At 40.8% G+C, this 23,602-nt stretch overlaps 1 protein-coding gene across 2 annotated transcripts in view; it reads right to left on the bottom strand.

Annotated features, from left to right (window-relative positions):
* LOC126412726 (myotubularin-related protein 6) overlaps positions 1-23,602 on the bottom strand; it is a 437,584-nt gene that overhangs the window by 146,222 nt on the left and 267,760 nt on the right. For both annotated transcript variants that reach the window (XM_050082454.1, XM_050082455.1), the window contains exons 3-4: positions 22,674-22,836; positions 20,988-21,145 (exon numbers count right to left, since the gene is read on the bottom strand). In XM_050082454.1, coding sequence (XP_049938411.1) covers positions 20,988-21,145; positions 22,674-22,836 — 321 coding nt within the window. The remainder of the gene's footprint in view (positions 1-20,987; positions 21,146-22,673; positions 22,837-23,602) is intronic.

Below are 23,602 nucleotides of genomic sequence, written 5' to 3' on the forward strand. Positions count from 1 at the left end.
TTCTTCATATCATACACGAAAAACACATGGGTATAAAATCACTGTTGCAGCTGTGGCATAGATTGCACGAGACCCTGAAATGCTTCTGGATATTGCCCTTCTGACATTTCTGATGGTTCCTCAGGACCTGAAACTACAACTATTATCCCATGTCACTGAGACTTTGGATCCCCAAATTTGCCTATCATATAAAACATCGTCACCAGCTCCTACCTCCAGCGAGTCGCCCTGCATTTAACACAGTTGGCAACAATGTTTTCACCACTCCCTCCTACTCTTGCCCAAATGGTAGGGGCGACTGCGACACTAGACAGCATCATGCTGCCAACTGGGAGCCAGCTATTAGCCCTACTGGTTCTGAACCCCTGCCCTGCTCCCACTACAGGCAACCAATCCACCATTAGTAGCCAGTGTTGCATGCATGGCAGATTGTGCGAAAGACTCTCATCACACTCCACACCCCATCTACTTGCTATGCTGTTTCCATGTGACATTTGGTGATACCATGCAGAACTGTCGACTTCCTTGTGCAACAGGGAGCCATGTCGAAGAGCAGTCATCATTACCCATGTCTTCTCCCTCCAGCTGACTTCACGTGCTCGATTGAGCTACTAGTACACTGTTCCTTGTCAACACGGGCACCAATTCAAGTGTCACCCCTTTCTCCATTCCCCCTCCAAGCCTCCTACACTGTCAACAGTTCTACAAGCAGCCAACAGCTTCACTATCTCCACCCATAGCACCACCCATCTACGGCTCCAACTTCTGCCTGGGCTTCAATTCTCTTGGACCTTCCACATTACCAACATGGATGGTCCGGTCCTCAGGATCAATTCCCTCAGCCATTTCACTCTCTTACTGGGTCTTCACGCAGCTGCATTGCTTCGCAATGCTTCAGGCATGCACATTCCCGGCTCTTTCGCCTCCGCTCACCTGTGGCTCACTGTGACCTTCCACCAACACTTCCTTTGAGTGCTCTCACCTGAAGAGATCTCGTGTCAGTTCCTCTATGCGAAGACACAGGTGCATTATGCACCAACAGCAACACTTGCCACCAGCTAATTGCTGACATGTCAGTCAACTTGAAAACCTCACTGCTTTGCAGTAACCTTCCGTCGAGAGTCCTGCCACCTAACCTGCCACCTCTTCTTCATCTGCCGTGCTGTAAACACACAAGGGCAGTGACTTTTACTCCCCTATTGTTTCGTGTGACATTTCTCTTCTCCCTCACAGGAAACCACACATTCCTCCCTCCCCGTCCAGTGCCTCTGAACCATGTGTTGACATAATATCTAATAGTACCTGCCACAGGTTAACTACTATGGAAGGTCTTACCATCTGTTGCACAGCTATACCCCTCACTATTAAGAAACTGTGTCACGCAAAGCCAGCTGTGCAAGAACTCTTACAAGATTGTATTTTACACCCGTCTGATAGCAACTGGTCACTCCAAATCCACCTGGTTTATACGGAGGACAGCAACTTTCGATTATGTGGCTGATGATTGTTTTGTGGGGCACTCAACTGCACTGTTATCAGTGCCCGTACAAAGTCCCAATTTTTACACAGTCCAATTTTTACACAGTCCAATTTTTACACAGTCCAATTTTTACACAGTCCAATTTTTACACAGTCCAATTTTTACACAGTCCAATTTTTACACAGTCCAATTTTTACACAGTCCAATTTTTACACAGTCCAATTTTTACACAGTCCAATTTTTACACAGTCCAATTTTTACACAGTCCAATTTTTACACAGTCAAATCGAGCTACTGCCATGAATGATGATGATGATGATGATGATGATGAAGAAGAAGAAATGATGAGGACAACACAAACACCGAGTCCCTAGGCAGAGAACTCAATTATGTGGAGATTATCATAAACTCAATACAAGTACTGTTATGGACAACTAACCAATACCTCACGTTCAAGACACTGTGCGAGAGCTCCATGGTGCACAGTTCTTCAGTGTTATTGACTGTTGAAAGGCTTGCCAGCAGATTCCAATGCACAACCTTGAGAGTCAAAAGATTGCTATTATCACATTGTTTGGCATGTTTAAGTATTGCTCTATGACCTATAGCCTGAAGAATGTGGCCCATAGGTGGGAATGGTTTTTTAACACCATACTGTTTACATTAACATTTTGTTATGCTTACTTAGATGATATCCTCATCTCATCCACCTCCACCGAGGAGCATGACTGGCACTTAGCCCAGGCGTTTGAAGTTCTTTTGGACAACAGTATAAATATGAACCCCAGCACATCACAACTTCGACACTAAAGCGTTACCTTCCTCGGCCACACTGTCACCCCCAGTGGAGTCCATCCGACGTCAGACCATGTGGCTTTATTTAATGAACTGCCTCTACCAGAAACTTATTGTGATCTCAGATAGTTTCTTGGTATAGTGAACATTTTCCAGCATCATATCCCTATGCTGCTTCTCTTCAGGACCTCCTGACAGATGCCCTGGTGGGTAAAAACACCTCCGGTGCACACAAGGTACAATGGCCCGAGAGCATAACCCACGCATTCAATGACAAGGCAACTCTTCCTAATACTGTCGCTCTCGTGCACCCAGCTGTGGATGTTCGTATCTCCATCACTATGGAAGCTAGAAAATCTTCGAACAGCACTGTTTTGCATCATCATCTTGGTGACACCTCAGAGTTGCTCCGTTTCTTTTCCAAAATACTTTTTTTCTTCATAACGCAAATGGTCAATGTCTTTCATAGAGAACTGTTAGTGATTTACAAGGCAGTCCATCACTTGCACCATGACATAGGGAGAGGGGTGAGGGGTTTAAGATGTCACAGTTTTTACTGACCACCGGCCGCTTGTAGATGCCATACGTAGCCCCATGGCCAACCTCCCCCTCACCATTTCCGGCATTGGACCCAATCTGCCCATACACCACTTACGTTCCCTACATTAAAGGTGTCAGAAACATCAAGACTGATTGTCATGTGCACTCTGTTTCTTTCCTACTCACCCTAAATGAAATGTCAAGTGCAGGACCCTGACATCCAACACTTACTGCATAACCTCTTTCTCTTTGACAGTTAAATCACGTTATCTCCCGAGTTCTACTTTACTTGTTTTGCATGACAAATCTATGAGTACACCCCACCTAGTGGTCCATGCATCTCTTCGACGTAAGTTTTTTCAGCCTTACATGAGCTGGTACAGCCAGGAATCACTGCTACAACTAACCTGGTACCCGAGCATTTTGTGTGGCCTGAAATTCAAAGAGAAGTCACACTTGGGCTCACACGTTTACCTTGCCAACACAGTAAAGTAAGCTATCATATCCAACCTCCTCTAGGGAATTTTGAGAGCCTAAAAGGCAAATCTTCCCCACATCCATCTCAACCTCATCAGTCCTCTGCCCCCTTCTGTTGGATTTAAGTACATCCTTTCCATGATCGACCATGCCAACAGATGGGTGACAGCTGTGCTTCTTATGGACATTTCGGCCTATTCAGTTGCATGAGCCTTCGTCAATACCTGGCTCCCAAATTTCCGCTGTCACTCCTAAATCACAACCAATCAGGTAAGACAGTTTGAGTGTCTACTCTTGTCCAAACTGTACACCTTCTGCGGTGCCAATAAGTTGTTGCACCACAACCTACCATCCTCAAAGTAAGACGTTGGTCAAGCATTAGCATCACGCCCTGGAAGCTGCCCTTATGTGCCATGTCAGATCCTGAGCCAGAGCGTTACCTTGGGTGCTACTTGGCGTCCACACTTCTTCCAAAGCCACTCTCCGCTCCTTGTTGGTCGAGTTTATTTGTGGCGAGCCCCTGGTACTTCCACTGAATTTGTTGAGGGCTCCACACCTCTTGCTCCGTCTGAGCTTCCTACTCTCATCGAGCTTGTCCACACTTACATTGCTCAGCTGTGTATCCCCTCCCTCCCCTCCTTTCACCACAACTCCAAGCCTTGTGTATTCTTACATAAGGACCTCAGCCAGTGTGAGTCTGTTATGCTCTGTGGTGACTGTCTGTGAGGCCTTGCACTCCCCACACTCAGGACCAGAGTATTCAGCCGGACTGACAATACTATGGACATTTACCGACAGGGCAAACACCAAACTGTTTAACTCAACAGGGTTAAACTGGTGTGGGTACTAAATGAGGATCCTCTCTCACCGACCAACCTAGACAAGCTTCCCACAAGTGCTCACTGCTGCTCCTCAGAGTGCCGATGTCCGCAGCATCCCATGTGCGACTACCTATTGCTTACTCAAACTTTAGTGCTACGTGTGACATCACCTCCCTCAGTGCTCCCTTACCCTCACCTCCAAGTGTCGAGGTTTCTACAACATCCCCCTCCACATGTGCCCTCCACTACAACTGCCATGAGTGAAGTGCTTCCTCCTCTGGTGCCTTCTAATACATCACTGCCCCACCCCCACCCCTTTCAGCACTGTCGCTTTCTGTGCCGAAGTTTCACCATACTGTGGCAAGAATCTCTCCCTCCAGTTTTGCTAGGGTTCACCCTCTGTGCTTTACACAACCAGTCACTCTTTTGATGACCCGACCACCTGCAGGTTGTCAGCCCTGCAGCCAGGCGACTAGCGCACATTTTGGTGTTCTCGTAAAGATAAGTCATATTAGATTATAAAAACATATAGTTTAGTACTGATTACGTGGTAAATAGGTGTATTAGTGTGCCTTATAAGTGTACTAGTAAAGGTTTCATTTTTCTTTACATAATATAGCAGAAAATGCGAAAAGATCGTACAGTCATATTTTCTGTTTACAATTTGCCTCCAGCAATTTAACTGTAGCTTACCTCTTCATTATTTAACTCACATTTCCGGAAAGTAGCGTAAAGTTTAAGTTGTTGTTTCAGAAACTTTGCACTGTTGTTTTTAATTACACACAGTTGCGTATAGGCCAAATTTGTGGAATCATATTTTCGTGTTTATCTGTAATTTAACTGACTTATTCTTAATAAACTATTACGTTTATCATGAGTGAAAAGTGCTTGACTTGCCATAGAATTGTTAGGTCGGGGCTTTGGAGTGATGGGTGCTGTAGTTTTTTCCTTGTGGGTGACTGTAGTGGCATGGGAATAGGGGAAGCCGCCCTTCAGGCTGAGCTAGACAAGGCCAGGGGAGATCTTGACAGGTTAAGGAGGGAGAAGGGTAAATAGAGGTGGCAACAGGCAACAGGAGGAACAGGCCTAGAACTTTGTCTGTCAGCTTCATGGTGAATGTGGAAAATAGATTTGACCTGTTACTTCAGTGAGAAGCTGGTGAGCCTCAAGCAGTTGCAGGTGTAGACAGGGCACAACAAACTTTTAGCAGCAAATTGAAAAGTAATAATGTAGGGAAATCAGCAAAGAGAAAGAAAGTGTTGTTGTTAGGTAGTTCCCATGGAAGAGGTGTTGGCCAACTTTTGCAGGATGAACTAGGATCAGAGTACCAGGTCACCAATTTTTTTAAACCTAGTGCTGGTCTGGAGCAGGTGACAAAGTATTTAGGATCACTTTGCAAAGATTTCACTAAGGAAGACACCGTGGTTATAGTGGGTTGGGCAGGTAATAGTATTGACAGAGATCCTGGGTACAGTATAGGGTGTGACCTGGCAAAGATTGCATCAGCATCGAAACATACTAGTGTTGAGTTTGTATCTGTTCTTGGGCACCATGACCGACCTCATTTAAACTCATCTGTCAAGAGAGTTAATTTGGAGTTGGAACGGCTGCTTATGTCAGGTGCAGGGTCACACATTGGTGTGGTTCCTGTTGATTCTCTCAATAGGTGGGATTATACTAGGCATGGCCTTCACCTCAACAGGAAAGGGAAGGGTAAACCGGCTGGGAAAATAGCAGGAGAGTGAAAGGGGGGAGGCACTGTCACGAGTGATAAAATACCAGTGGTTATAGGGTTCAGAAAGGACCCTTTTTTAGGTTGGGAGGTCAGAAAGAAACCAAATTTTAAGAGAGGTTAGGGCTGAGACAAACCTTCAGTTTGAGAAAAAAAAAGTTCTAGCTTATCACATCAGCATAAAAAGCTATTGGTTAAGAATTTTCAACAGTCAGCAGATATTTCAACTCTAGCCGATTTGAACTCAGTCAACGTGAAATGTCAGCTATCATTATTGCATCAAACTATTCGAGGACTGAGAAATAAAATTAATGACTTAATTACCTGCATAGATGAATTAGAGTCTTCACACCCAGCTGACATAATCTGCCTCTCTGAACATGCGAACACTGGTATAAAAATTTAAGTGTTACAGGGTTTAGGTTAGCATCTCACTTTTGTAGAGCAGAAAGAGAAAGGAGAAGTTGCCACATTCATCAGGAACTGTCATAAATTTAAGAACATAGACATTCATAAATTTTGCCTAGAACAGCATATGGAAGCATGTGCAACAGAAGTACAATTTCACAAAAAATCCTTCATAATATTACGTGTATATCGAGCACCTGCACATAACTTTAATCTGTTCATAAACCACCTTGAAGTTGTACTGGCCCATTTAACAACCAAAAACAAAGAAATAGTGGTTGCTGGTGATTTCAATGTAGATTTCCTTAAAGACTCTCCCAATAAGAACTTATTTGAGTTAGTAACACTATCATTCAACTTCATTCCAACTGTAAAGTTCCCCACCAGGGGAGCCAATTGCTCACAAACAGCCATTGATAATATCTTTATAGACAAGTCCAATGAACAAAATTATGTTACAAAACCAATAGTCAATGGCCTATCAGACCATGACATGCAGTTCCTTCTGTTAAATGTTAATACTGAACAGGATATAAAATCTGTTAAATCTGAGCTCAAGAGGGTAATCAATAAGCCAAAAATTGATTATTTTAGGACACTCCTCAGAGACATTCACTGGACTGATGTTTACAGTTCTCATGGCATGAATGAAAAATATAACACTTTTGCTATAAAGTGCTTACTTTATTTGAACACTGTTTTCCCCCAAAACTAACCAAGGTTACAGCAAAGTCTACAAAGAAGCTATGGATTACTCAAGGAATAGGGATATCTTGTAAAACAAAAAGAAAACTGTATCTGTCAATCCGAAACAGTTCTGATGTTGATGCAATAGCACATTACAAGAAATACTGCAAAATATTAAAGACTGTAATACGGACATCAAAGCAAATATATTACAAGGAAATGATAGTCATAACAGATAACAAAATAAAGACAATATGGGATATAGTGAAGGAGGAGACCGGTAGAACCAGACATGAAGAGGGACAAATAGCATTAAGGGTAAATGATACATTGGTGACAGGCTGTGTATAGTGTTGCAGAACTTTTTAACAAACATTTTAAAACTGTTACTGAAAAGATGGGATTGTCAGGTTCTGTAGATGCTGCTATGGAATACCTCAGACCAGACATTTCAGGTCATCATCTTGGACAGTTTCCAGCCACTGGCTGGGTCTGTCGGGAACACAAGCCTCTCCATCGTGTTCTGTCTTTCCACCATTCCCCCTCTTCCACCTTCATCCAGTTCTCTCCTCTTCTCGTCACACATTCCTTCACTCCCTTCACCCACCTATCTCTTGGTCTTCCTCTGGGCCTCTTCCCCTCCAGTTGCAGATCAAACATCCTCTTTGGAATTCTTCCCTCATCCAGTCTCTTCATGTGTCCATACCACTGCAGTCTTGATTTTTCTATCCTGTCCTGTACTGGTTCCTCCTTTAGTCTTTCCCTCACATACACATTTCGCAATCTGTCTCGTCTTGTTACACTCAACCTGCTCCTCTGGAACTTCATTTCACTAGCCTGTATTCTACTTCCCGTACTCACCCATGTCTCACTTCCGTATGCCAATATGGGGACAAAGTAGGTTCGGTATATAATTCCCTTGGATTTCTGTGGCACCTCCTTGCTCCAAATAAGCCCCCTAATGCATTTGTAGAACTGCCCTGCTTTTCTGCGCCTTTCATTTATTTCCATTGCGTTTCCCCCCTTACTTTCAATCATGCTTCCCAGGTACTTTAAGTTCTCTACCACTTGTAGTTTTTCCCCTCCACAAGTTATATCCACATTTGGCCTATTCTTCTTCCTTCTTGTGACAATTATTTCACTTTTCTTTGCAGAGAAATGCATTCCATATTGTGCTGCCGTTGCCTCCCATACATCTAACTGCTCTTGCACCTCCTTCTCGCAATTTCCCCATAACATCAGGTCATCAGCAAAAAGCACTGCTTTCATTTTATGATCTCCAATTGCATCTGATACTTGCTGTAGGATTTCATCCATAACAATAATAAACAATAAAGGCGAAAGTGCACTTCCCTGTCGCAGCCCATTTTCCAGCTTGAACCATGCAGTACGTTCCCTCCCCACTTTCACACAACTCTCACTTCCCTCATACATTTTTCTGACTTTTCGTGTTATCTCTTCATCTATCCCTTTTGCGTTCAGCACATCCCAGAGCTTGTCCCTACAGGTACTGTTATACGCCTTCTCAATATCTAAAAAGGCCATGATTAAGTCCTTCCCGTACTCATAGTGCCTTTCCTGCAGTTGCCTTACCGCAAATATGAGGTCCGTTGTTGATCTTCCCGGTCTGAAACCATACTGCTCCTCTTGCAGTCTACTTTCAATACTGCTTCTTATTCTCTTCTCCAGGATCTTTTCATAGATTTTTCCACAGTGGCATAGCAGGGTGATTCCTGTGTAGTTCTCAGATCTCCTTTTATCCCCTTTCTTGAAGATCGGGACTATAATTCATTTCTTCCAATCCTCAGGAATTCTGTTCTCCTTCCACACCACCCTCAGCACTCTGTATAGCCACTGGGTTCCTAGTTCTCCTGCTGCTCGTATCATATCGTATCGTATCATATCCACTCCCATAAGTCCAACCCCTCGTCCAAGTCGTGGGAGATGGGCAACGGCACAAAGTAGGGGACTGCCTATAGGGGCGATGTACAGCGGGGACTTCGTGTGCCCCAGGACCGCTACGGTAGCTGGGAAGGCCCTATGGGAACCCTGAAACATGACGGCTAACGGGGCTCTGGTGAAGCTGCGATAGGCCTAGCAAGCCAGTAGTGGATAAATCAACTGCTTTTAAAAAGGGAACATGCCTCGGATCACGGAACGGATTTAAAGGAAACCGACCAAGCAAGCAAAAGGATTACGAGACGGTTTACGACTGGGCACCTTAAACGTAAGGACTCTAACTGGGAAGTTAGAAGAAATTGTAGAAATGATGGAAAGGAGGAAATTGGATATCTTGGGACTTGCTGAGACTAGGTGGAGAGGAGTTGGTGAAAAACCACTAAGTAAAGGATGTAAACTGTACTGAATAGGGAATGAGAGGGGAAGAAATGGAGTGGCAATAGTGGTCAGAGAGGGTCTGCAGGAAGAGATGGAAGGTATCAATGATCGAATGATAAAAGCCAGAGTACGAGTGAAAGGAAAAAGCATTGAAATCATCCAAGCATATGCCCCACAGGTGGGGTGTACAAAAAAGGAGAAGGAGGAATTTGAAGATGACATGCAAAAGCAGCTAAATGGAGGTAATCAGATTATAATAGGGGACCTCAATGCACATGTTGGCACAGACAGGACAGGATTCGAGGAGATAATGGGACCAGAGGGCTGGGGGAACCGAAATAGAGAAGGAAAATTGTTGCTGGAATTCTGCAAGAGGAATGGGCTGGCGATCGCAAATTCCTGGTACAAGAAGAGAAATAGCCACAAAATAACTTGGTACTGTGGAGACTGGTCCCAAACTTCAGTAGTAGACTATGTACTAGTGGATAGGCAGATGATGAGCAGCCTCACAGATGTTAAGGTCATTCCATCTGAGGCCTTAGACAGTGACCATCGGCTGTTGGTAGCCACCCTGAGAGAGAAAAAAGATAGGAGGGCAACAGATCTACAGGAGAAAAGGTTGAAGACATGGATGCTGAAAGAGGATGAACGGAGGATCCAGTACCAGGCACTGATCAGGAAGAAGCTGCCAAAGGAAGATCAGAGAACAGTGGAAGAAGAATGGGGAGATTTTAAGAGGGCTCTAATTGAGGTAGCTGAGACTGTGTGTGGAATAACTAGCACAAAGAGGATAAGTAAGGAAACCCCATGGTGGAACAACATATGTAAAGAGGCAGTACTTCGAAAGAACAAAGCCTTCAGAGAATGGTTCCAGACCCGAACAGAGGAAGCTAGGGTAAAATATAAGGAAAGCAAGAAAGCGGCACAGACCATAGTAAGGGCGGAGAAGAAGAAGTGGATGGAAAAATGGACAAGAATGTTAGAAGAGGACAGTGAAGGGAACAAAAAAGTACTTTACACCATGGTAAGAAATAAGAGGAACGACAGAAGCGAGTGCCTGAGGATCATGGATAATAATGGAAGAGTTGTGGAGGAAATGCATGAGCTCAAAAAGATTTAGAAGGAGTACTTTGAAGATCTGTTGAATGCCGCCAAGCGGGTAACTAACAGCCTTGGAGAGCCTAAGGCAGCAGACGATTATAATAGTGGGGAAATTGATGATCTAACTTGGAATGAAGTGGAAGAAGCCATAAAGAGGATGAAAGGGGGCAAGGCACCAGGTTGGGACGAAGTAACAGTGGATATGATACGAGCAACATTTCAAGTAACTTCCATAATATGAATTTGATCCTCACTGCCCCAGCAGAAATAATGACCATCATAAAATCTTTAAAAACAAAAACATCTAGTGGGTATGATGTAATATCAAATTTTTGTCCAATTTCACTTTTGCTGGCATTCTCAAAAATTTTAGAAAAAGTAATGTACAGTCGTCTTTATAACCATCTGATCTCAAGTAACATACAGTCAAAGTCGCAGTTCAGATTTCTAAAGGGTTCTGATATTGAGAACGCTATCTACACTTACAGTGAAAATGTGCTTAATTCATTAGACAAAAAATTGCAGGCAACTGGTATATTTTGTGATCTGTCAAAGGCATTTGACTGTGTAAATCACAATATCATTTTAAGTAAATTAGAATATTATGGTGTAACAGGAAATGCTGCAAAATGGTTCAAGTCTTATAATTGGACAGTGTTAAATTCTTGGGATTACAGCTTGATAATAAATTCAGCTGGGAGGAGCACACCACAGAACTGCTGAAGCATCTTAACAAATCTCTATTTGCAATGCAAATTGTGTCACACATAGGGGATACAAAAATTAAAAAGCTGGCGTACTATGCTTACTTTCATTCCATAATGTCATATGGGATTATTTTTTGGGGTAATTCATCAAGCCAAGCTTAAGTTTTCCGGGCACAAAAACGTGCAGTAAGAGTTATATGTGGTGTGAACTCAAGAACATCCTGCAGAAGCCTGTTTAGGGAACTAGGGATACTAACTACTGCTTCCCAATATCTTTATCCCTTAATGAAATTTGTCATTAAAAATATATCACTTTTTCAAACCAACAGCTCAATTCCTGGAATCAATACTAGAAATAAGAATAATCTTCACAAGGACTTAAAGGCACTTACTCTTGTACAAAAAGGTGTGCATTCTTCAGGAACACACATTTTCAATAACTCGCCAGCAGCCATAAGAAGCTTAACCAAACAATGAAATTCAGTTTAAGAGAAGCCTAAAGGATTTATTGGTGGTAAACTCCTTCTACTCCAACGATGAATTTCACAGTAGGACCAACTGATTTGTTTGTTTGTGTGTGTGTGGGGGGGGGGGGGGGGGGGAGGCGAGAGAGAGAGAGAGAGAGAGAGAGAGAGAGAGAGAGAGTGTACAATCTAACTTCTGCACCATTTCAGTGTAGTAATGTGTTCATTGTAAATAAGTATTATAGTAGTTGTATTACATGTTTATTACCTTATAAATAAATAAAAACTTTTTTTTATTTTAAATTCAGTGCATTAGTGTTTCTAAAATGATTCTTTCATATAGTGTTCATTAAAAAAATGACGATCATTCCACTTGGGACCTGTGGAAGGTACATTAGCGTATTTGTTTCAGTTTTAAATATTCGTTATGCATTATTGTTTTTCTGACATGTTCTGCATCCTGTAGGACCTCCTCACTACAGATCAATTAGAATGAAAGTAAATCTAATCTAATCTAAAACTAAACCTACCATGTCACTGTACTCTGTTCCGACCAGCTTCTTACTGGTGCTGATGATGACATCATCTGCACATCCATCGATGCCAATGGCTGCCTTACAGTATTATTCCTCTCAACAAGCAACACCCTGGCTCTGGATCAGCTGAATCCTTTGTCTCATGCGGGTTGCCCACTTCACCCGTCATGCTGGCTAGAAGACTATACCGTCCCCTCCCTCAGCATTGAGACATCACTCTCCACAAGAAACAGTTCAGTCATGACACCCCTCAGAGCCAGTGTCCGCAGCTCGTGGTCTTGCGGTAGCATTCTCGCTTCCCGCGCACGAGGTCCCGGGTTCGATTGCCGGCGGGGTCAGGGATTTTCTCTGCCTCGTGATGACTGGGTGTTGTGTGTTCTTCATCATCATTTCATCATCATTGACTCGCAAGTTGCCGAAGTGGCGTCAACTAAAAAGGACTTGCAATACGGCGGCCGAACTTCCCCTCATGGGGCCTCCCGGCCAACAATGCCATACGATCATTTCATTTCATTTCAGAGCCAGTCACGACATGATTGGTCATGTCACTGTACTGAACTAACTACTGATCAACTGCAGTCTTGTCCAATGCATCTACACTTCATGTCTTCCCCCCCCCCTTCCCCCGCCCCCTCCTTCCCATGCTCCACAATGTCAAGGGGTCGAAGGCTCTGTGATGACTATTGACAACCACTACACTTCTCGTCTCCCCCTCCCAAGCTACACAATACCAAGTGGTGGGGGCTCCGATGACTATCAACAGCCACATCATGAATAGCCACCCATTCTCTGAGCTAGCTTCTTTGACTCTAACTTAGTCAGTACCCATATTGCTTATTTGCATGTGCTTCCTGTAATTCTGTTCCGAGTGAGATGTAATAAAAGTGCATTCAGTCACGTGTGGATTCATTCTACTCTCCGCTGAGTGTAGTGTGCAAATACCCACAGAGCCTTTAACTATTTTTCAGTTTTCTGTTAATTTTGTCAATTGCTGTTTAACTGCCTCATCATGAGGTATTGATAGGTTAAAAATAAACTTTATTCAGCTTCTTGTATGTACAATTTATTTTAAAGCTTCTCTGGCGTCCCTTGTCATTGTGCTAAGTGATTTATTTGGATAGTGTATAAAGTAACGTGGTAAGTTAAAATGAGGTGGAAAATACTATTTATAAAAATTTCTGAGGTTTCATTTGAACCAAAAATTATACAACTACATAAATAAGTATGTTATAGTGATGGACATCATATGCATCGAACATTAAGTCAAATTTTGTTCCACATGTGTGATTATTAGTTAAAGACCACAACAAGGGCCTCTTATCATCCCATTCTACAGTACCATTAGTTTAATACAATATAGGTCTTCCACACACTGAAATAAATAGATATCCTTCTCCGCCTTATCTCAGACGATTTTTGGTTTGTGGGGTGCTCAACTGTACAGTCATCAGCTCCCTTACAAAGTCCCAATTGTTACACAGTCCAGTCTAGCCACTGTCACAAATAATGATGATAATGATGATGATGAAACGATGAGGACAACACAAACACACAGTCCCCAGGCAGAGAAAATCCCCAAACCGGCTGGGAATCAAACCCTGGACCCCGTGATCCAGAGGCAGCAACGTTAGCCACTAGACCACAAGCTGCAGACTCTTATCTCAGAAATCCAAAAGTATTTAGAAATTTTTCAAATTTGTAGTTAAATGGTGTAACATCTGATGATAGAAATTGGATAAAAATGTGTGTCTTGCAGTACAGATATTATCTTTGGCTGATACATTCACATACCTATAGTTGTCAGATTACATGCCTGGTGCAGTATTTACATGAATGAGATACAAATTATTATAATAAGTAAGGTTTGTGTACTATGTTCATTGGAGACATTTCTTATATACTTGGTGGACATATTGTTCTCATTTTAAGTGAAGTGCTACATCCTTTTATATTAATGGCAAAGAATCTCATGGTGTGGAAGTCCATAATACATCAGTGATAAATAAGTGTGAACATTACACCTTCTACAGCAGTAGAGTGCATTATACACACAACGCATAAATTCTATAATACATGGCGCATCTCAACTGCAGTGGCAGTTCATCACCACCAAACAGCTGTCATGATAAAAACAAACCACTGAGCAAGATGGCATAATGGTGAGATGCTGGACTCACATTTGGGAAAACAACTGATCAAATCCCTGTCAAGCCACCTAGGTTTCAATTTCTCCTGCTTTCCACAATTCACGTAAGATAAAATACTGGGACAATGTCAGTTTACCTCTCTACCATTCCACAACCTGAGCCTGTGCTCCTTGTCTAATAACACCTTTGTTGACCAGGCATTAAACCCCAATTTGCATTCCTTATTCTTGAAACACAAACTCTCCAAGAACCATTAATTCTCCATTACATGTAATAGGAATTATTATGTTCCCTTGTACTTCTTGCTTTTTTAATTTGCAACATACCCTTTGTGGTACACAACATTTCATTCTCACATGGTGTAACAGTTTTGCTAACAAGTTCTCCTTGGGTTTAAGTAAACATATTATTAATAACTACAAATGATAAAGTAAAGTTGTAATATTTAACTATGCTTATCCTTAAACAGAGATCAATGGTCACAAATTCTTGTTGATAGTATGATGGATAATCAGCCTCAATTAAAGTTGGTTTCTGGTCTTAATCTATGTATGTAACTGTCATCTGTTGATTACTTCTGATTACTCATGTAAATGTTAGTTAGACAGCACAAAATAAACAAATTGTTGGAGCATAAGGTTGTTCTATTTTGGAAGAGCATGTCTAGGCACTTCACTGTCCCTTGTAGCTCACCTCCTGTCATTAACTTGTCTGGACTATATAGGGTAATTCTGTGATGTTATTAAAAACTGTCAGAGATGATGGAGAGTGGCAAACTTATCAATTTGAGGTAAGGCAACATAGCCCAGAAACGCCCAAGTTGAAAGGTGTAAGTGAAAATCTACTGAAGTTCAACTTTAGCTTTGCACAGCACTAAACTAAGGGCCCAACTACGAAACCCTGAATATGATGTACAGAATTCCCACTGAATACTCTCCAATACCCCCTGATAATTTCCCTTCGTGAGGGACTAATAATGGTGATGTCAGAGAGACCAAAAATTCTAAGTCTATGGTACAGTAACAATGAATCTCATTTACCAGCACAAGTCTCACAAACTGCTACATTGATATTGTTTGAACAGTGTCAGCGACAGCAAGGATTCTTGCTAGGAATTCTCTCCAGCCTCGACAGATTTTTCACAGGACCCCACAAGAAAAAAACAAGGGAGGTTAGATCAGGTGAATGTGTCGGCCAAGAAACAGGACCACCTCCGCTTATCCACTTTTCACAGAATGTGTGATGTAGTTGTTCACAAACCCCCTGTTCAAAGTGAGGTGAGGTTCCATCATGTTGGAACCACATCTGTTGATGAATGACAAGAGGGATATTTTCCAGGAACTTGGGTAGTACATCTCTGATATACATTGTGTACACTATTGCATTTAAGTGGGGAGGAAGAAGAAATAGGCCTAGTATATACTCAATGACTATCTCCGCCAACACAATGACTGATACTGAGGTCCAAAGTCAGACGCAATCAAAGCATGCACTTTCTGTGGACAGTAGGGGGTGTAGCTGCATTTCCTATTATACTTGCCACACAGTACTCTGCAAAACATTCCTTTCATGCACAACTGAATGAGTGTTGATTGCAGGTGCCTCATCTATTCGAGCTAGCACTGTATCTTCTAAATTAAGAGTACGTGTAGTTTGTCACCATTCTCTGTCATCGTACTATGGTACCAATTGCACGATTTCACTTAATTGATGGAACAGTCTTAAAAACTTGGTGTGAGTCAGATGTATTCTACACATATATTTATTCCTGTGCAACCTTTCCACCTCTCTGCTGCTTCCATTTGCTTGCCCATTTACGAAAATCATGTCTGCAAGGTCTGTCACCAGGTACATCTCCATTTAGTCAGGGCTGATCACAGTTAATCCTTCAACTTCTGAACACAGGTTGCAGTCTACTACAGTACAGACATTGTATACCAGAGTTGCTCATGTCAGTACACAGTATGCCATCTGCATTGGATTAGTTGAGTTGTTATCCCAGTCTCAACCCCTACGTGCCTGTTGGAGTTGCCTACCCTATAACTTTAGCAACTATGGTATCGGTGAATGTATTCCACTATCTGAGGCATCAGAACAATTTCCCCTTATAACTTTCCACTCTTTTGTTTGCAGATCAGGTTCCCTTTTTCAATTTGCTACATTTAACATTCTCCACCATTCCTTATAGTTTGTAATACCATCCCAGAATCACCATGCATAAATTACATTTTAGTGCCTAGAGACTATAATTATCCAGACTATTCATCCAGTTATTATAAGTTGTTTAATAGGTGGGATTCTTTCAAGACAGTGGGTGAGGAGGTTACTCGTAGGCGTCTATAGGTGTAGGCACAATAACTCTGCTACTATGTGAAGTCTCTCCGAGGATATAACCGAGAGTCAGGTGTGCCAAAGTGTACAATTAGTAATGAATAAATAAACAGATGAGTGAATAATAGATTCGTTGTCACTGAATTTATTATTCAAACTGAACATTGCAGTTCTTCTTCAATTACCATGCTGATCTAAATGGGCATTTATCTGAATACATATTAGGTTGTACCCTCATGTTCTCAATTTCGGTGCAAGAAAATGCTGTTGCTGATAAAGATAACACACACAAGTAATGCATCCACCAGAATAAAACTGAGAAAAACGCAAAGGTCAATAGGGATACTTCATTTTAGTTGGTATCAGCACTGCATTAGAATACTGCTTTGAATAAATGAGCAATAAATGTTACATTCAGATCACTGTGCAGAGCATATTCAGGACAACGTTGTCATCCAGAGAAACAAAACTGGCATTCTATGGATCGAAGCATCAAATGCTGGATCCCTTAATCAGGCATGTAAGTTATAAAACTTGAAAAGGGAAATGGATAGGTTAATGTTAAATATAGTGGGAATTAGGTAAGTTTGGTGGCAAGAGGAACAGGACTTCTAGTTATGTGAGTAGAGTGTTATAAATACAAAATCAAATAGGGGTAATGCAGAAATGGGTTTAATAACAAATAAGAAAACAGGAATGCAGGTAAGTTACTATGAACAGCACAGTGAAAGCATTATTATAGCCAAGACAGACACGAAGCCCACATCCGCCACAGTTGTATAAGTTTATATGTCAACTAACTCTGCAGATGAAGAAGAGATTGGAAAAAAAGTAGGATGAGATAAAAGAAATTATTCAGATAGTTCAGGGGGATGAAAATTTAATAGTGATGACGGGACTGGAGTTTCATAATAGGAAAAGGAAGAGAAGGAAAAGTAGTGAAAAAATATGGACTGGGGGAAAGAAATGAGAACAGTTTATGTGTGAAGAGACCTGGATGCCAGGTTTCATATTAATTATACAATAGTAAGGCAGATTTTGAAATCAGATTTAAAATTGTGCGATATTTCTAGGCACAAATGTGGATTCTGACCACAACTTATTGGTTATGAACTCTAGACTAAAACTGAAAACATTGCAAGAAAGTAGAAAATTAAGAGTTGGAACCTGGATAAGCTGAAAGAACCAGAGGTTGTTGAGCATTTCAGATAGAACACTAGGCAACAGATGACTGCAGCAGGGCAAAGGAACACAGAAGAAGACAAACAGGTAGTCCTGAGAGATGAAAAAGTCAAAGCAGCAGAGGTTCAAATAGGTAAAAAGACAAGGCCTGATAGAAATCCTTGCACAACACATGAGACACTGAATTTAACTCGCGAAAGCAGAAAATACAAAAATGCAATCGATGAAGCATGCAAAAGGGAATACAAGCATCCCAGACAGTCGCACAAGGAATTGATATGAGTCAGGCAAGGGTCCTATGCATTCTCCATCAACATAGGTTCCATCCCTATCGCATCTCTCTCCATCAAGAGCTGCATGGAAACTATTATGGGAATCGTGTTAACTTCTGTACACAGGCATTAAGACAGGATACCCCGGATGTATCATGTATCTTGTTTAGTAATGAGGACAAATTTACCAATCATGGCCATGTAAACTGCCAAAACATGCGCTATTGGTCTGTGGACAATCCCCATTGGCTTTGTCAGGTGGAACGTCAGCTCCATGGAGTGTAAACACGTAGTGTGGGACAGAGAACCATCAGCTCATAGGCCTGTTTTTCTTCAATGGAACACCGAGCATGCTGAAGTATCACAGCCTCGTGACAGGCCATTGTCCACAAATGCTAAAAGACATTCCTCAGCAGATTAGGAAGAATCTGGGGTAGCAACATAGCTGTCCAGCTAATAGTGCACAAAGTACTACAATATGTGTTCATAAATAGTTTCCAAATTGTTGAACTGGATGCAGACGACCTGTACCTTGGTCAGCCCATTCCCTGGATTTGACCGCTGTAGACTTTTTTTCCTGTGAAGAAAGCTGAAAGATGCTGTCTACGAGGACATACCAACCACACTCGATGATATGCAATGATGTATTACTGCAGCCGACTTTGACATCTCTGCTGAAATGCTAGAACGTATGCAGCAATCATTCCGTGTATTGCCACTGGCGGTTGTCATTTTGAACACAATCTGTCATGGTCAGTTGTCTCATTACTGGTCACAATCCACACAACTAGTGTATGTACTTGTGTTATTCTTTCTTTAATGCGTGCTGTCATAGGTGATGTACAAGTGTCAGTGTTGGAACTTTTCAAAATACAATATCTCATAAATGACTCACAATATAATCCTTCAACAAACATGACTGACATTCCAATTTACCCTACTTTTAGTTTGTAGTCATCAATAGGCATTGTTCCATTTATAAACTGTATTTTGGTGCAAAAAATACACTTTCTAAGTATTATTACGATCTGTTGGTTGGCTAACATATGAGCCCTTGACTATCAATCCATTCTGTGAAAATCACACATCAACAAACTTTCGATATCCGCAATATTTCCGGTGGAAGTTTTAGGTGATTCACCCTGTATATTTACTATCTTTATTATTCATGATTCCCATCTGCAGCGAATAAACGAGGGAATCCAAATTTCTAGTCTTTTAATACATCCATGTCTGATTATTGTAATTCCCCCCTCCCCCCAACAGCAGTTTCCTCCCACTATGTATCTTCTTATTTCATTAATCTGCAAACTTATCATTGGTATCATTGTCTGACTTCTGTGATCTTAAGGAAACCTTTCACCTCAATTTCAATCTGCTCCCTGTAATTACAGACTTATTCCAATTTCCCTCTTTTACAATCGTTAATATACAACTTGGATGTCTTACATGTACATTTACAATGGAGTTCTAAATATCTTGTGGAAATCTGTATAGGATTTGAAAGACAAGTGGGAGAACCAAGTGACAAGTTGAAAATTCGACAGTCGGCAGTGTGAGGAACGTGCCTGGCAGTCACGGACCTAGAAGGGAATGCCATGAAACAGCTGACACCGGGGAAAACAGCGGAAGTGGGCGCAGACGGAAGATGGAACACCTGCCAATCAACTGACACGATCACGCTGGAGAAGGGCGGAACGGTCACCAATAGCAAAAATGCAGCCTGTCAACGTGCAGCCTACGAACGTGCCTGGCGGGCGCAGACCTAGAAGGGAATGCCACGAAACGTCCGCCACTGGAGAAAACAGCAGAAGCAGATGCAAACAGAAGATGGAACATCTGGGGACCAACTGACACGGTCATTCAGTTACAGGAAGCAACTGATGAAGACGCCGAGGTACAACGTTGAAATATTGTGTTAGAAAAATGCAGACCACTGGCAATACATCCGATTCAACAAAATGTCACAAAATTGCCGGAATGGTCTAAGAAATTACAAGCTGAAAATTGTTTCTTTATTACCACAACTAATATTTCAAAGGTGAGAAAGACTTTTAAAGGATGTACATCACATATCTCATAAAACACAACTTATAACAACATGTTACTATGGAGGAAGGGAAGCAGCAATATTAAGGTTTAATGTCCTGTCGGCAACAAGTTGTTAGAGACACAACCCATCCTCACATTAGAAAATTAAGGGAAAGGAAATCGATCAAGTTCCTTCAAAAGGAACCTTCCAGCATTCACCTTAAGTCATTTAGGAAAATCACAGAAAACTTTAATCTGGATGGCTTCACTGGGTTTGAACCATTGTACTCTGCAATACGAGTCTTGCGTCCAACCACTGCGTGACCATACTTGGAATGTCACTATGTTTCTAGATCAGTAACAAATCTGGATAACTGGCTCTGACATTTCAACAGGGTACTAGCAGATCACTCGCTGTAAGAAAGAGTGAACCAAACAGTAATCTTGGATACCGTGTCTTCACATATGCCAACTGACTTCAAAGAGCAATACATACTCTTTCTGCTCAACATAACACATTTGAATCTTTTCTCTATAATTAAATTAATAATTAAAATAGACTATGACAATCTTTTTACTCAGTTAACCTATAACTCTTCCTGTCTATTTTTATTCTCTTTATTACCTTTTTATTTATCTTTATCTATAAAATTCCATGCTTGTTTATTGCATGCTTTCAGCAAGATGTTCAGCTTTTTTCTAAAGATCTTTACATCACCCACCACCAAGGAACAAAAATTATAGCCAGGAAGTCAAATACTTAAGCTTACACAGTGCCCTTTTTGACGTGCAGGACCTTCGGTACAATTTTACTCATATGGGTGTCAGTTTGTGAATTGACATTTGCTTATTTCTTCATGAGGTAATTATCTGTAACAAACACCTGCACTTGATATATAATGTCCTCAGATAATTCAAAATTGAGCAGCCTCTGCAAACCTCATAGTCTTTGTTGAGCAACGTTAGACTCCACTGGTCATTAGGCACCCTCATGCGTTGATACTCTGACTGTAAGTCAAAAAAGTTCCATCCTGCTTGTTTTGGAATATCTTCTGTACTGGACGTATAGTGAAAGCAGTACAGGTCTTCAATGTGAACTGAAAAAGAAGAGAGCAATTTATCTAGTTGGTTCCATGTTCTATAACTCACTTTCATAAGGAACACTGCTCTGTGAAACGTGTCAATTGTTGAATAGTTAAGACATATTTACGACACACATTATCAGAATCAACAACAGTTTAAAAACTGCTCAGCTAATAAGTGTCTGTGAGTTTTAGTTAATATTCTCCACAGTATAAATAGATGGGCCTAAAAGACATTGCATTGGTGTTTGAACTTGCACACATCATTTCAACTTACTTGCCTGTTTAAATCAGTAATCAGCCTACACATTATCTTTATCATATCTAGAAAAGAAAATTGGCCAAACATATGGACTTACTATCTTCTAGAAACTGACAACTGTCTTTATAGAAAAGGTAGCTGAATATGATGATACAGAAACATTCTTGAAAGTTTAACTGAATGCATTTCTCCATCTCCACTCTACAAATCACAACTACGAAATGTGTGGCATTTACGTATAACCAGATAACAACCTCCATGAAATTGTCATTTGTGATTTCCTCTGTTAATACTTCCCAGTGGTTTTTTTTAACAATGGTAATTGTATTATCTGCAAAACCAGTTAGTTCTGTTTTATGTTCAAAAGTGTAGCCATACAGAAGAACATAACAGAAAAGATATTGAAAAAATCATTTTTGCTCCTCAAACACTCCTAACTTGTAGAGCATAAACCTATAAACTACAAGTGAAAATCTGTCCCAAAAAAGGACCTGAATCCTGATTTACTGCTTTTTGTGAGCAGGAAAGTATGGTTTGAGGCATGGTCTGGCACAAATTTTCAGTTGTCACTGTTAAGCTTATTAAAATGCAAATTTTTCTAAATGATTTTTCACCAATACCATTTCATGTCTTTACATCATTTCTTCTCCATCAATCCCTTCTTCATTTCATTTCAATACATTCAATTAATTTCATATAATAGAATACTTTTGCTGTAAATGATATAAAATCACTGTACAAGTCTATTATCATCATTATCACTTGTCAATATAATGGTCCATCTTGAGCGCTATTTTTACATTTATTTTATTAAATATACATCTTACACATTTGGCAATAGCAATAATCATAATCATATTTACAAGTGTACATGTGAATCAATGAAATACAGCATATTGAGACTTTAAATGTTATTCTGATTGTAGCTGCCACCGAAACATGTTCAGTTGTTAATTCTTAAAAAGTAAAATTAGAAAATAGCACTCAAGATGGATAATTATACTGACTAGTACTTACTTTACCACATGCAACATATATTATGCTTTATACAATTTCTAGGATAACTCAGCTTGTCATCCACCATCAACATACACAACATGTTATTAGTTTCCATTCATGGCTGTCTGAATTACGTAAGTATGAAAGACCAAAGAAAGAACTGACAACTACCCATTCACCATTACCATTTATGTCAACCATGTACCTAATTTTCACCTATATTATGCATCCATTATTAATAATAGTACAGGAGAGATATTTTGTAACATTGTTGCAACTCACCAGGCAATGAGAGTTTCTGTAATGTGCAGTAAATTTCATGACAGTCTCTTTCCTTGGGCACAACAAATGTTACTGACAGGAAAGTTTTACATCTTATCTGCAATGGTGACCCAGTTGTTGTAAGTGGCAGTTTCTCCACCGTTGCTATATGGTTGTGAAGGATCTGTCAACAAAAAAGGAAAGCAATTTTTTATGTCACTTTACACAGCAAATTGTTTCGTCATTTGCTACAAATTGCATTACTGCGTCTGTTCTCATGACGATTTATTACCTTCTGTTACAAAGATAGAAAGAAAAACTCACATCATTTCAATAGGAATGATTTTTTCTTTCATTATTACCTCACTTGCTTAGTTTTAAGAAGAAACAAATTTAAAGAATGTAACATTTACACTGTTTTATTCACATTTTTTTCTGAATACTCTCTTTTAACACACACTACATATATTCTTTGAAAACTTCTATTGTCTATGCATCAACATGTTCTCATTATGCTGAGAAATTAGAATATATCTACCAACAGTTGCCAAATAAATTACTGTAAATTCCACTGTTGTTGTATTTGTTATTGTTGTTGTTGTTGTTGTTGTCTTCAGTCCAAAAACTGGTCTGCTGCAGCTCACCAGGCTACTCTACACTGCGCAAGCTTCTTCATCTCAGAGTAACTACTGCAACCTACATTCTTTTGAATCCGCTTACTGTGTTCATCTCTTGGTTCCCTTTTACAATTTTCACCTCCCACACTTCCCTGCAATATTACATTCACGATCCCTTGAGGGCTCAGTATGTGTGCTATCAAGCTATCCCTTCTTCTAGTCAAGTTGTGCCACAAATTTCTTCTATCATCAATTCTATTGAGTACCTCCTCATTAGTTATGTCATCAACCCACATAATCCTCAGTATTCTTCTGCAGCACCACATTCTCTTC

This window comes from Schistocerca serialis, chromosome 7 (genome assembly GCF_023864345.2).
Source record: "Schistocerca serialis cubense isolate TAMUIC-IGC-003099 chromosome 7, iqSchSeri2.2, whole genome shotgun sequence".
NCBI classification, from domain to species: Eukaryota; Metazoa; Arthropoda; class Insecta; order Orthoptera; family Acrididae; genus Schistocerca; species Schistocerca serialis.